Source organism: Chamaea fasciata, unplaced genomic scaffold (genome assembly GCF_029207755.1).
Source record: "Chamaea fasciata isolate MVZ Bird 193981 ecotype frontalis unplaced genomic scaffold, bChaFas1.0.hap1 SCAF_3, whole genome shotgun sequence".
Classification (NCBI taxonomy): Eukaryota; Metazoa; Chordata; class Aves; order Passeriformes; family Sylviidae; genus Chamaea; species Chamaea fasciata.
Window position 1 is genome coordinate 6494049 of NW_027094088.1, and position 12681 is coordinate 6506729.

Sequence of the window (12681 nt, forward strand, 5' to 3'; positions counted from 1 at the left end):
AATACCAAGGCACATTTATTTTTGTGGAAATCCTACTTTGCCAGTTCACGCTTTTACTACTCAGGGAAGATACATTCTGTTTAGTCAGGAGAAGTTTCCCCCTGCTAGTCTAAGTTTGTTCTTTGGATCCTTCTTCATCTAAGAACTGAAAAATGTGTGCTTCCTGAGCTGCCATATAAGCATACGAGAAATTGAAATGAAATGAAATATGAAATGAAAGACGAAATGAAATAAAAATAGCTCCCCTTAGCACTCTGAGCTTTGCTCTACCTACAGCTAATTGAACCTGCAGAATCTGGGTTTGGTTCAGCCTGAGCTGAACGCGGCCACATCAAAGCTCTGCACCTCCGCATGGAAAGGGCCCATCTTACGTAGAGGTACCTGGGAAAGGTGCTGATGGTGCAGGTTACATCAGCCTTCACACCAATATATTCATGTCAACGGGAATGCCAGCCTTGGGAACGGCTCCCTCTGCATTGCTGACAGGAGCCAAGGGCAGCTGGGAGCCCTGGGACCTGAAGCCCCTCAGGCCAGGGGAGCGTGAACCAGGCTGGGGCCCAAACGTGCGACTGCATCTCCAGCCACTTCCTGGTGAAACCATTTTCCCTTGCACAGACACACCTCCTGTTCTCACACCAGCTGACACCTGCACAGCAAGAGTTAATGTCATTAATCAGCTCCCTGCCAAGCTAAAACGTGCAAGGTTATGCTCCCTGCTGCTCCTTGAAGACTGCCAGCTTCTGCTCCTTATCTGCCAGCCCTCCAGCTGAATCCAGCCCTGCCTCCCAGCTATCCCAGGTCCAGGGTGCTGCCCTGCCCTCTGCAGAGTCACAAGGCAGAGCCTTCACGGTTTTTACGAGTGCCTGCAGAGATGAGAAGTTCTGACAAGGGAAGTACCAAATTCACCCTTTTCCTCCCCAGAAGATGGAAGTGATTGCGTAACCTCCCCCTCCCCTTCTAACGGAAGCAAGAATATTTGAGTATATTTAAGAAATTTTTGGCTTCCTCTTTTTACAGCATTGACAGCAATGGCCAGTGTGGTTACTGTTTGCCAGTGTGCGCTGAGTTTGCTTGCAAAGATCAGTGATTTCTCCCAATAGGGGGAAAACCCAGTAAAAAAGCTGTGCAAGGATTAACACCAGATTCTGGGGTGGAGGAGGAGGAGAGGAGGAGAGGAGTGCAGGCTGTGGATGGTTCAGCAGCTGCTTCCCTGGCACCGGGGCAGCAGCAGAGCCATGCAGGATCAGACAGCGTCAGACTGGAGTCCCAGCCCAGATCTGCCAGCGAACGCCTTCTGTGATGTGCAAATTGTTTCAACCAGTTTCCCTACAGGGTGGAGAAATAAATCTCTATTCCTTTCATTCTAGCACTATGAGATCATATTAATATTAAACAGGGGCATGCCCAGCTCTAGAATTAGAGCTCAAGATACTTTTCTTTAAAGATCTGATGCATAAATAAAAAAGATAATTATTATGCCAGCAAGTAAGGCAGTTATGGAGCTAGAGTACCAATCCCTACTGCTGTACTAAAAGATTTAACTTGGACAGAATGGGAGAAAATCACTGAAATTCTCCTTTACAAAAGGTGCACTGCCAGCTCTCACAGGAACAGATTCCCAGCTCTGGAATAATTTAGGTGGATAGTAAAGAAGGTAGGACAGTTGTGCCTGATTTCCTGAACAAATTCCAGGTTACAGCTGAAATGTCTTGTGACACTCCATCGCTTCCACAACTTTTAGGATTTCTCAGCATAAGAAAACACCAAACAAAAAATTCCCTACCTAAAAATGTCACCTTACTGCCACCATAGAAAGGACAAGGTCATGCACTACCGGGTTCCATCTTAATTATCCGGGGGAAACAGGTGGACAAAAGGACATGTGTGAGTTGATGAAAGTATTTTCTGCTCCTTAACCAGTTAGCTTTACCTTGGAAGCAGTGCTTCCCTCAGTGCTGCTCCAGCTGTCAGAATAAGCTCTTGCAGCTCCCTCCAGGCTCAGCTGCCGAGCGCTTTGATATCCCTCTGATGAAAGGCTCCGAGCGCGGCCGTTCCCTCAGCCCACATCTTCACCCGGGTTACTGGAAGTGAGTTAATGTTTGTTAAAGGAGAAAAAAGCACAAAGCAAAGGAGTGAGGAGTGCCTTTTATTAAAGCTAATTTCTGAGGCCAACCCACACTTCCCAGTGCTGGCAAAAAGGCTCAGAGTCATTGCCTCTCTTTGCTGCAGCCTGTTGGAATACAGAACCTTTTCCTGGGTACTGATAAAGCCAAGGAGATAACTACTCACAGCACACAATCTGGGAGAGTCCATACTTCACAACTTTCTTATTCCAACTGCAAACAGAAAAATATTTTCTCCATTTTTTTTTCTTTAGAAAGAAACCATTTTTCCAGCCAAAAGCCAATGAGATGATGATGTAAAATGCCAATTAAAACTCATCCCATGCAATCCACGTGCTGAGCAGTGAGAGGGAAAGAAGTTCACACCGACCAAAGAAACGCCTTCAGAAGCTACTTAACACCTCACTTGGTCAAAACCTTCTGTAGGAAGGGAGGTCTGTGTGCTTACCCGGCAGGTAACACCAGAACCAGCACAAAGCTTAGTACCCACAAGATCTTGGGATATTTAAAACCTTATTTCCTTTCTTCCTTCCTAAACCTTGCCCAACACTGGGCAAGGGAGATTTCACACCAACTGCTTCCTCTTTATAAATGATTATGTAAAAGGCTGGTCTAGTTTTTGATATGTGTTTAACCATAAAACCTCACTAAACAAATATTTTTAACTGCTTTGATGTAAAGAATGATGGAAACGATCATCTGCACACATTAGAAAGTGTTTCGCTAGGAAACAACTGTTACATTATCAGCAAATAGCATAGACCAAATGAACCAGATGATTCATTAAAAATAATAAACCACCAAAGCTGGCCGGTTTAGGATAAAAAAATGAACCAAAACTATTGTTTCTGTGCTTCAATGGCAGCCTCAGAAGAGAACAGAGCCTTAAATATTCATTACTTTTACAGAAAGGTATGTTAATGCTGCTCGGAAGAAATTTGGTAATAGAAAGCCAAGACTTGCAAACTGCTAATTTTACTCCAGCTCAGTTTCCAGTTCCCTTTTTCCCCCCCTAAACCTGATTTAGGAAATCAGGTTTGTGGTTCAAGAGCATGTCAGACCACACCTCTGCCAGTCCTCCGGGTGCAGGTGGATGGGTGATAAAGGAAAAAGCAAAGTCTGAGAAGATGACTCCGGGCTTGCAGTAGAGAGAGGAGAGAGACACAGACACAGCCTGGGTGTTCCAGCACCCCCAAAGTACCACCAGGTTTGCAAAAGAGAAGCTGGTATAGAAGTCCTGCTGCACAGACAAGAGAAAGCACAGTTTTGAGCAGCAAATCCAGAAATGACTGAAGTTAAAGCCTTTCCTAAATAGCTGCATTTCTGAGAGGATCCAAGGCACAACTTTTGATGGAAACGAAGCTCAAAAATACACAGCCCCAAAGAGCCTAGAACTAATCAAGACAGTAAGGACAAAAGGAGTGATGCCACTGTGGACTTGTGAGAAAGCCCACCTTGTCTCTATCCTGACTCTCCAGCCTCTCACACCCTCATCACTTTGCATCTCTCACTGTTGCACAACCACTGCTTTGAAAGAGAGATGTTCCCATCAAAGAGATGAAAACAGCATTTTTAGCAGCATAACAAAATATCCTAAAGGAAAAATCAAGTGTTCTTGGCTGCAGAGACAATGGTTTAATCTACCTAAGCCCCCTCTAAACGTATGACCTTCATTTGAAAGCGTGCAGGCAGGCATGTCATTCAGTTGAGATTAAAAATAAATTGTATTATAAGGTTTATATATATAATAACAGTATGGGATGATAAAAACTGTATGTGGTTGCCCTCTGGTTTCTGATACTTGAATTATCTATGCTAAGACTCTAATACAAACTATCAAATTATTCTAGCTACCCTCATTTTTCTGATAAATGCTTAATTAAACATCCCTATACCTCTTTCAAGTCCATCAAACAGGTGCTTTTTACTCCCTTCCTGGCCCAGTATCTCCAGTGCATAAAAAAAGACAGCAGTGAACATACCTCAGGCTCTTCTTCCTCCAAACTAGGTTGTTTGCAGCCTTGGTTTTGCTGGTACTGGGAAAGACCTTTTAGCAGAGCCTGGAGCTGGGTAAGGATTTGCAACCTGACTGCAAAGCACTGAGAAACATCACCCGAACAGCTGAAAGGAAAAAAGAGAACACGTCCTCCAGACACATGCAGAATCTTCTTCCTTTGCAGCAAGAGCAGAAATCATTTCCAGCAGGAGGAAGCTGTACAATCAACAGTGTCTTGCTGTCAGCTGCAGAGCTGCTAATTCTCATCAGGACCTGGGTTACACCACCAACTCTAATGCTCCTGGATGTGATTCATCTCCTTAACCGCAATGAGGAGATCCACAGTCCTAAGTAAATGTCACTGAGATTTTTCTAAATTACTGCACATAAAATCATAGAGCACAGCTGAGCTGGAAGGGACTCAGAAGGATCATCAAAATCGAGCTCCTGGACACCCCAACAATCCCACCATGTGCCTAAGAGCACTGTGGAAATGCTTCTGGAGCTCTGCTGGGCTTGGTGCAGTGACCACTTCCCTGGGGAGCCTGTTCAGCGCCCAACCACGTTCTGGGTGAAAACCTATTCCTGATATCCCACCTAAACCTGCCCTGACACAACTTCAGGCCATTCCCTCAGGTCCTGTCACTGGCTCCCAAGGGAAGTTGTAGCTGCAGTGAGGTCTCCCCTCAGTCTTCTCCAGGCTGAAACAGACCCAGTGCCCTCAGCCACTCCTCACATGGCCTCCCCTCAAGGCCCTTCTCCATCCTCCTGCACTCCTCTGGATGTTCTCTAATACCTTTGTATCTTTTCTAAATTCTAGTGCCCAAAACCGTTCCCAGCTCTTGAGGAGAGGCTGGCCCAGGTGAGAGCAGAGTGGGACAGTCCCCTCCTGTGCTGGGCTGGCCATGCTGCATGCCAAGGATGACATGGCTGGCCCTCCCGACTCAGCGTCTGTGCTCACACTGATCTTGAGAATGATGAAAGAAAACGGCTTATAAATTTATTTTACACATTTAAAAAAGATAAGCATGAAATAAAAAAGTACATTTCCTTAGCACATCAGCATTTAAATTTAAGAAGCAGGATGAACAAGCACCGTGAAATTAAAATTTGTCTTAAAATAAGATTTAACTCTGGTATCACTACCACATGAAAACCAGTGTGCACAAGCAAGGCCTGACTTTGAAACACATATCCATGAAGATGTGAATACATGTTTATATATGAACCTCACCCAAGAACAATGTTTGGACATCCAGGTGTAAATATATAAATCTAAATATATAAAAACAACCTTCATTTTTCCCCAAGACTGAATGCACGATGACAACATGGGCTAGAATTAAATGTTCATATCAAAACTACACAACAAGAAACTATAGTTATTTTGAAACTTCCCTGAAAAAGTGGGCCTCAATTCATCAGCTATTAATCCTGGTTAAAGAGTTATTTGAAATAAACTTAATTTGCTTTATTGTTGTAAAGATCATGTGAGTAAACCACAAACTTTCCAATAGAAAGGGTTAATTTTTTTACTAAAATAAACTCCATGCTCAGAAACAAGCAAGATACTGCTTGTTGTAAGATAACTGCAGCTGCTAACAGATCACACAAGGGGTTTTAACTTTACTGTCACCAGCTGATATGACTTTTTAATAGCACTGAATATGTATAAATCTAAAATTTTGCTTAGTAAATATTATTTTATAAGAGATTTTTCTTTCTATAAATATGATGCTGACTTGTGCAATAATAATGACTAATTCCTAAAGACTTTAAAGGATTACCTTTATTACAGTGCCAAATGATTAGGATCCTTAGTTAACTAAATTTTCTTAAAATGTGTTCTCTAATTTTGATTTTGTATTTTTCTTATTTTCCATCATTTTGAATTGCTTCCTACTCTTAGCTTGGGTTGTCCACCCATGCTATGAAGGCAGTATTTCAGATTTTGACTTTTTAAGCCTTCGCAGTTTTAATTTCCCGAGACCATTTTCCACTTCTTTTTTTCTTTTTTGGGAAAGCTTCTCTGAAGACACGGGGTGCAGTTCTAGACATGATGTTGGCACTGCGGGCAGCTCTTTCGTGGCTATGCTTGGCTCATTTTGACTTGTCTGCACTCCACTGCTGCTCACAAAAGGAGGCCAGGAGGGGTTTTTCCTCAAAGTCAATGATTTCTTGTCAATCACAGTCTCTGTCATGTCTTGCTTTGAAAACAACTTTGAATTAAGGGGTGTCTTCTCCAGGAATGGACCCAAACAATTATCATCACACTTATTACTTTTTGTATTGATAGAAGTTAAAGGAGTCCCTTCAGAGGACACATTTGTGAAGTGCTCCAACTTTTCCTCTGAAGCCCAGGTCTTCAGCTGAGCCTGTGTTTTGGTCACTCTCTGGCTTTGTTTTGGAGCCGGCAGTGCTGACTCAGAGCTGCAAGGAGGGTTCTCACTTAAAAGACTCGCCTCCAACCACTCCAGAGAGTGAGGTTTTTGCTGGCTGTGAACATCATCTGGCTGTCTCTGATTAACATCATTTCTCTGCTCTAATACAGGAAGCTCCAAGCTGCTTTCAGCTGTGTTTGTGCAGTCCTTCAGCAGGCCTGGACTCCTCCGTTTCACATCAGACCGAGCAGCGAGAGAAGCCTGACGGTCATTCTTTCTGTTCTCTGTCTGCAAGTCTGCTGAGCCAAGATACACTTTCTCGGAGTCCTTGCTGATTTGAGGTTTGCTTGCACTACTTCTCCTTGGTTTTGTCCTCTTCGCACTGCAAAAAAAAGGAATTTTGTTTTTTCAATTAAAAAAGAACCTCTACTGACTCCATTGACTGTTTTTCCAACTCTGAAACACCACTTGGGCCACCCTCTTTTTGAACATGGAAAAAATCCCTGTACATCATCTTGACAAGCAGCAATGTTTGTCTAGTGTGGATAATATCAAGCGTTATCCATCTGATTTTCCACTGTGCTATGGGAGAGCCTTATTTATTAATGACTAAGCCACGAAGGAGTGAGTTCACACTCTTTTCCAAGAGGCAGGACTCGATTCATTACAGATGTTAAAGGTCAACAGAGCAGAAGTATATTGAATTCCTTTCTGAACTGGCGAGATAAAATAGCATTTCCTAAGTGCCTGAATGATTGCAAACCATTCCCATACATCCACATGCATAATGCATTTCTACAGGATAGAGGGGGCAAGCAGGGAAAGGCAGTGAGTGCATCTCTGTGTGAGAGCTCCTAATCTCTATTTTAGAATGTTCCTCTGGAATTTTTCCCAGGACATTTCAAAGCAGTGCTTTAAAGTTAACCACTACTCATCTAGTATCAAGCCCATTCATCTGGCAAGGACTTAGGTAATGCAAGTAGATGATATTCTAAAAGGAATTACACAGGAAAATGGGATCACAAGGGACCTGATGGAGTGTCAGCACATAAACACTCCTCAGCAGTGCGCTACCTATGGATCTGGATTTCACACAGCACAGAAGACGAACTTTATGCCCAAGTCCTGAAGCTGCATTTTGAGTCTGAAAATGTTGCTAGAGATGGCCCAAGCTGAGACCACTTTTTGCTGCTGAGCAGCTCCCGGGACAGCACATCTAACTCTTCTCAAAGAGGGCTCATCCAAAACAGGTAGAGCTGGCATATCCCCAAAATAATCTCATTTCTAAAGACAACACAGATGAGACAACAGTGGCAAAAAGAAAAGTTGCCAGGGTTCACAGCAAATCCCTGATTTCACAGGTGATTTGGGGCTGATGGCAGCCTGCACAAGTTGGGATGGAGTCCTGGTACCACATGAAGCAGTGACAAGTTCAGCTGGTCAGCTGACCCTCCCTAGCCCCCCCACCAGGGATACTCTTTAATTGTAACTATTGATCCAGATTCTCAAAATGAACAAAAAAAATGTATTTGTGAAGTATTTTTCACCCGATTGAAGCATCACATATTTGTTTTGGCTCAGAGCTTCATTCAAGGAAAAACAGCCTGTTTTGACTCTGCCTAGTGCTATGTATGATATCTATGTGGGTTGTAATAGCTTTCTCCATGCTGTAAAACACAACAAAAATCATTTTATGTTCTTATCCACACTACAGCAGTAATCTTTCAGTAATTTAGAACAATCTTCTGTAAAGTAGTTTATATTATTTAAAATTTTGTTATATAAGCTAGATTCTACCAAACCAAATTTTACCCATTATAAATGCAAGAGCTTAAAAAGAATAGTGGCATACATTTTTCTCAGGATGTCTCGCTTTATTTGTTCACTCAGACTAATCTTAATCTTCTTGTTCTCAGCAGATTCAGTGAAATATTCAGACGTCCCACTGGAAAGTTCTTCTTTCTGCTCCAAAAGAAAATACAGGTTTAAAACATGACCCATCAAGCTATGATTATTCAACAGAAAGCTCCTTTTCTAATACTACGATTTACAGCTGTTCTTTATTATTTTGATCTGAGCAGTCTAAAAGAAACAATTATTTTTAATCTTTTAATATTTGGGAGTCTAGTCAGCTCCCTCCCCTTGACTCCCCAGCAACGTATTTCGTATGCTAAAACACACCGCAAACAAACAAGACTGCAATGTAAAGGATGGAGCTTTCCAAACCATCTGAGGAAACTGTTGGCAAATATTTGACATCTTTGTGGCTCAAACTGTGACAAATGCCAGGAATCTCTCTTGCAGACAGGAGCATGCTTGTCAGTTTTTTTTTCTGAAGAGACTGACTGGCGCAGTGGTCTATACACTTATTCTCAACGGAATTCCCATAATTTTCCATACTTACAAAAAAAACATACACAGTGTTATTTGCTCATTGAACAAGGCAAGGGTTAAAACTTTTAATTCTAACATTTCAACGCTCACAGCTTGTAGTGGTTGGCTACTACAGGACAACAGGGGAATTCTTTCTGGTCTCAGCTAACAGCAGCACCATCCTTTTATATAATACGAGGTTGGGGCGAGCGGGAGGGAAGGAAAATGCTCTTTTTCTTCAAGCTGTGAGCACTTCCTTTCACAATGAAACAATCTCAATCAGACAAGGGCCATTTGCTGATTTCACCATTAACTACCACATGCTCCAAAAAAGAATTATCTCTGAGGCTATGGAGGAGAGGAAAAAGAAGTGGTGAAGTCAAGAAGAGAAGAGGCTTTGTGCATCTTCTCGTCTTTGAGAGAACTTTTCTCCCTCAGCCTCCGCGATGCAGCCTCTGACAGGGGCTCCCCAAATGCAGGGAGTGCTGCTGTAGCCCATTCCCTGGTGAAACGAGGGCACTGGAACCAGGGGGTGTGGAAGAACTGAGGGACACAGAGAAAACCAGCAGAGGCACAAGGCCAAAGCCTGTACATGACCCCTGCCTGGAACATCCCTCGGGAACCTGTCACTTAGGGGAGATTAAGCCCTGCCCATTTTTATTTCTGTTTTAAAGGAGGGGGCGGGGGGGACCTCCATGCTCTTTCCAGAAGAAACAGCCAGTGAAAACAGCTTCCTGTTTTGCAAGCAGAAGGAGCGTAGCCAGGCAAAGAAGTAAAGCCATTTTGGCACTTAAAAAAACTACAGCTGTTCTGAGCCTTCCTCTCAGAGACAAGTTACACAAATGTGTGCGGTGAGCGATGCATGAAGTTCTGTTCACTCATGGTGCAATGAGTGTGTTTACAGCAGGCAGAAAACACAAGGAGCATACATGCAAGGTGATCCCAACCTCAGAAATCAAGCTTAACTAGTTTAATCTGAGGGATTAATTGCTGCTTCTATCCTTGCTGGAGGTAGATTCCCCTAATTTGACTAAATGTATTTTCATACTTTGTAAACTATTAAAGACAGAAATACTATTAAGATACTCGAGCGTTCTGCTAATTTTAAGAGGAGGCAGAGACTGCAAAGTCTGTAGAAACTATTTTGATTTCCAGTAACAGTCACACAACTTGGAGGCTGAAGGGTCTTGCACAATCATCCTGCATCAAAGCAGCTGGAGAGTGCTTGTACTTGGCCAGAGAGCCAGAGCCCATCTGAGTTCCTGCTGGGTGGAAACGGGTAAGATCAATTCTGTTAAATCTTCGGTCCCCAAAGCACCAACCAGGCCACGATCAGCAGCCCACTAAGGCAGCTCTGGTCACTGTGGTAAGCATTGCATGGAAAGGAGCCCTTGGTACAAAATCCAGGGGAGGACTGGATTCCTAGTCCTCATGTACTCCCTACTGCAGATAAGGAATAAACCTCAGTTCTAACTTGCATCTGATTCTGGACCCTGCAGGACAGGGATGGTCCCGCCAGGCTGTGAGGAGCAGACCCTTCAGAGAGGCAAGAATGACCAAGTCAGGGCACTTGTGACTTGAGTCAGGCTGGAGCTAATGGCCCCAAGTTGCAGGGCTAACACATTCCCTCACTGCGCTGTCATCACCCTTTTGTTTTGCTTTAAATAACTTATCACACCAAGCAGTGACAGAAAGGGTTAAGGCATCAAAAAAAGTAAAAATCGAAATGATTTATATGTGAAACACTTCTGAACATGCCCTCTAAGTACAGTAGATTTTCCCCTCAGAACCACACCCTGTAAGTGCTGTATTTTGAGAGCTGAACAATTAACATAAGGCATATGAGTCAGGCTTTGAAAGACTCTGTGGGAACCAGAGAGCCTTTTGCTATTAGTAGTGATGTAAACTCCCTAAGGCTGGAATCAGTCCACAATAGAAGGCAGAGCGAGTCATAAATAACAACAGTGGGTACTCCATATACTACTAAGAAACACAGCCATCATTGGTGATACTTCCTTTATTTTCTTTATTAGACTTAATAATTTTAGTTAATTAAAAACAAAAAAATAAAACACGCTGTCTGTTTTGGGAATACTATTTATTTCCTATGGGAACTTCAGGACTTGTTAAAGAAAGAAAAAAAGCTAATCTGCTCTCATCCTGTCTAGTAATCCCAGATTCCTTTTAGGCAGTGAAATAATTAAAGAAAAATATTCCAGGCATAAAAGGGAGGACAGCAGAAGCAGACATCATATAAACAATGACACCATGACAGAGAAAAACGTCAAAGCACCGCCAGACTTGCGACTCGACTCTGAAAGAGCTGCAGGGAGTGGGATTGCTGCTAACAAATTAAAACCACATTTCTTGGCAAATTGTTAAAGACAGACATATTTACATTTGTATAGAGACTGGGTGGGCACAAAAGATTAAAATGCTTCTCTAGCCCTTGATCTGCCAAGTTCTATTAGAAATATGTGCTCTTAAAATCCCAGGCTAAGCTCAGTCCTTTTTGTCACTAAAACTGCAGAGAAGGGCCCGCAGAAGTGAAGTTTACAAAGTTTTACCAGCCTACCTGCTCATGACACTGGCCTCCCCAAACCTGATTTTAAGATCCTTAATACTTATCCAGAGATATATGGGGGAAGAAAAACCTCTATCAAAACCTACAGAGAAACATCAGGCACACTGTTAGGCACATATTTATACTTCCTGTAAGGTTTATCAGATTGAAGATTCTTTTTTTCGTTTTCTTTTTTTGCTATCCTACTCCACTTAGTACTCACTCAAGGTGAAAAAGAAACCCTCAAAAGTGTAAAAGCAGCAAAAGCAGCACTCAATGCCATCTCCATCTCTCTCCAGGACAGCTGAACTCAGCAGTACAGCATCAAGTATCTGTTAAAGAACTACCCATGGATGGGCACTTGTGAGGAACCCTTACAACTTATTACCCTGAAGCAGAGTGAAAGCTTTGGCCTTTCCAGCATGACAATATACTCATACAAATACTCTTTTCTTATTTACTCCCAGTCTAATACTGGGTTAACAGAAAATTTTCCAAGTGAATACTGCTGCCCCCCTTTCCTGCCTCTCTGGTGTCATGTTTTCTAGTTGTCTTATACTATTCAGTGCCACAAACTTATGTACCAATAAATAAAGTAAGACTAAGAGATAATTAAATTTCATGTCTGGTTCTCAACCCCATATAAAAAACCACACTGTTTTAAAAATGCATTTATCAATATGGTTCATCAAAAATACTTAATAGGGTTCAAGAAATCAATTTTTGTACCACACTGGCAAATGGGAGGGGACTGTAAAGATAATAATATAGGCAAGGCTATGAAACCAAAGTATTATCCCAGGCACACACAATGAAACTAAAATTAGTGCAATGAATAAGACAGAAACACTTATTTAGGGGAACCTTATGTAAGCTTGCAATTGCACGATTTCCCTTAGTGTCACTCTAAGCTGTATCATGAGCTCAACCACCAAAGATAACCTTTAGCTTTCAGAGGTGTCCTACCAGATGACTGACAGATCAGAGAGGTCAGACAGGACTCCTTCCAATCTGATAAACAAAAAGGGCTCCTTAAAGCAAGTGAGGAGGCTTGTGAGGGAAGGATGAATCAGATATTACAATCTAACTGATAAAAAAGTGACAGAGACAGGACTTTGGGTCTCATCTCCTGCCCTCTCCCAACCCACATGAAGGAAAAGCTTCCCACAGTTTCAAGATGCAAATTTTTTTGCATTTCCAATGTAGTGATGCATCAGTCCTGGCAGTTCTACTTATGAACTCCAA

General features: G+C 42.5%; 1 protein-coding gene across 7 annotated transcripts in view; it reads right to left on the reverse strand.

Moving 5' to 3' along the window:
- Positions 1–5097: 5097 nt before the first annotated feature.
- Positions 5098–12681, reverse strand: part of SLX4IP (SLX4 interacting protein) — a 72113-nt gene continuing 64529 nt past the window's right edge. For 5 of the 7 annotated variants that reach the window (XM_066177820.1, XM_066177824.1, XM_066177822.1 and 2 more), the window contains 2 exons: positions 8353–8465; positions 5098–6882 (listed from right to left, as the gene is read on the reverse strand). In XM_066177820.1, the coding sequence (XP_066033917.1) occupies positions 6048–6882; positions 8353–8465 (948 nt within the window). In that variant the 3' untranslated portion in view covers positions 5098–6047. The remainder of the gene's footprint in view (positions 6883–8352; positions 8466–12681) is intronic. The other 2 variants (XM_066177821.1, XM_066177823.1) reach the window with 1 other exon arrangement.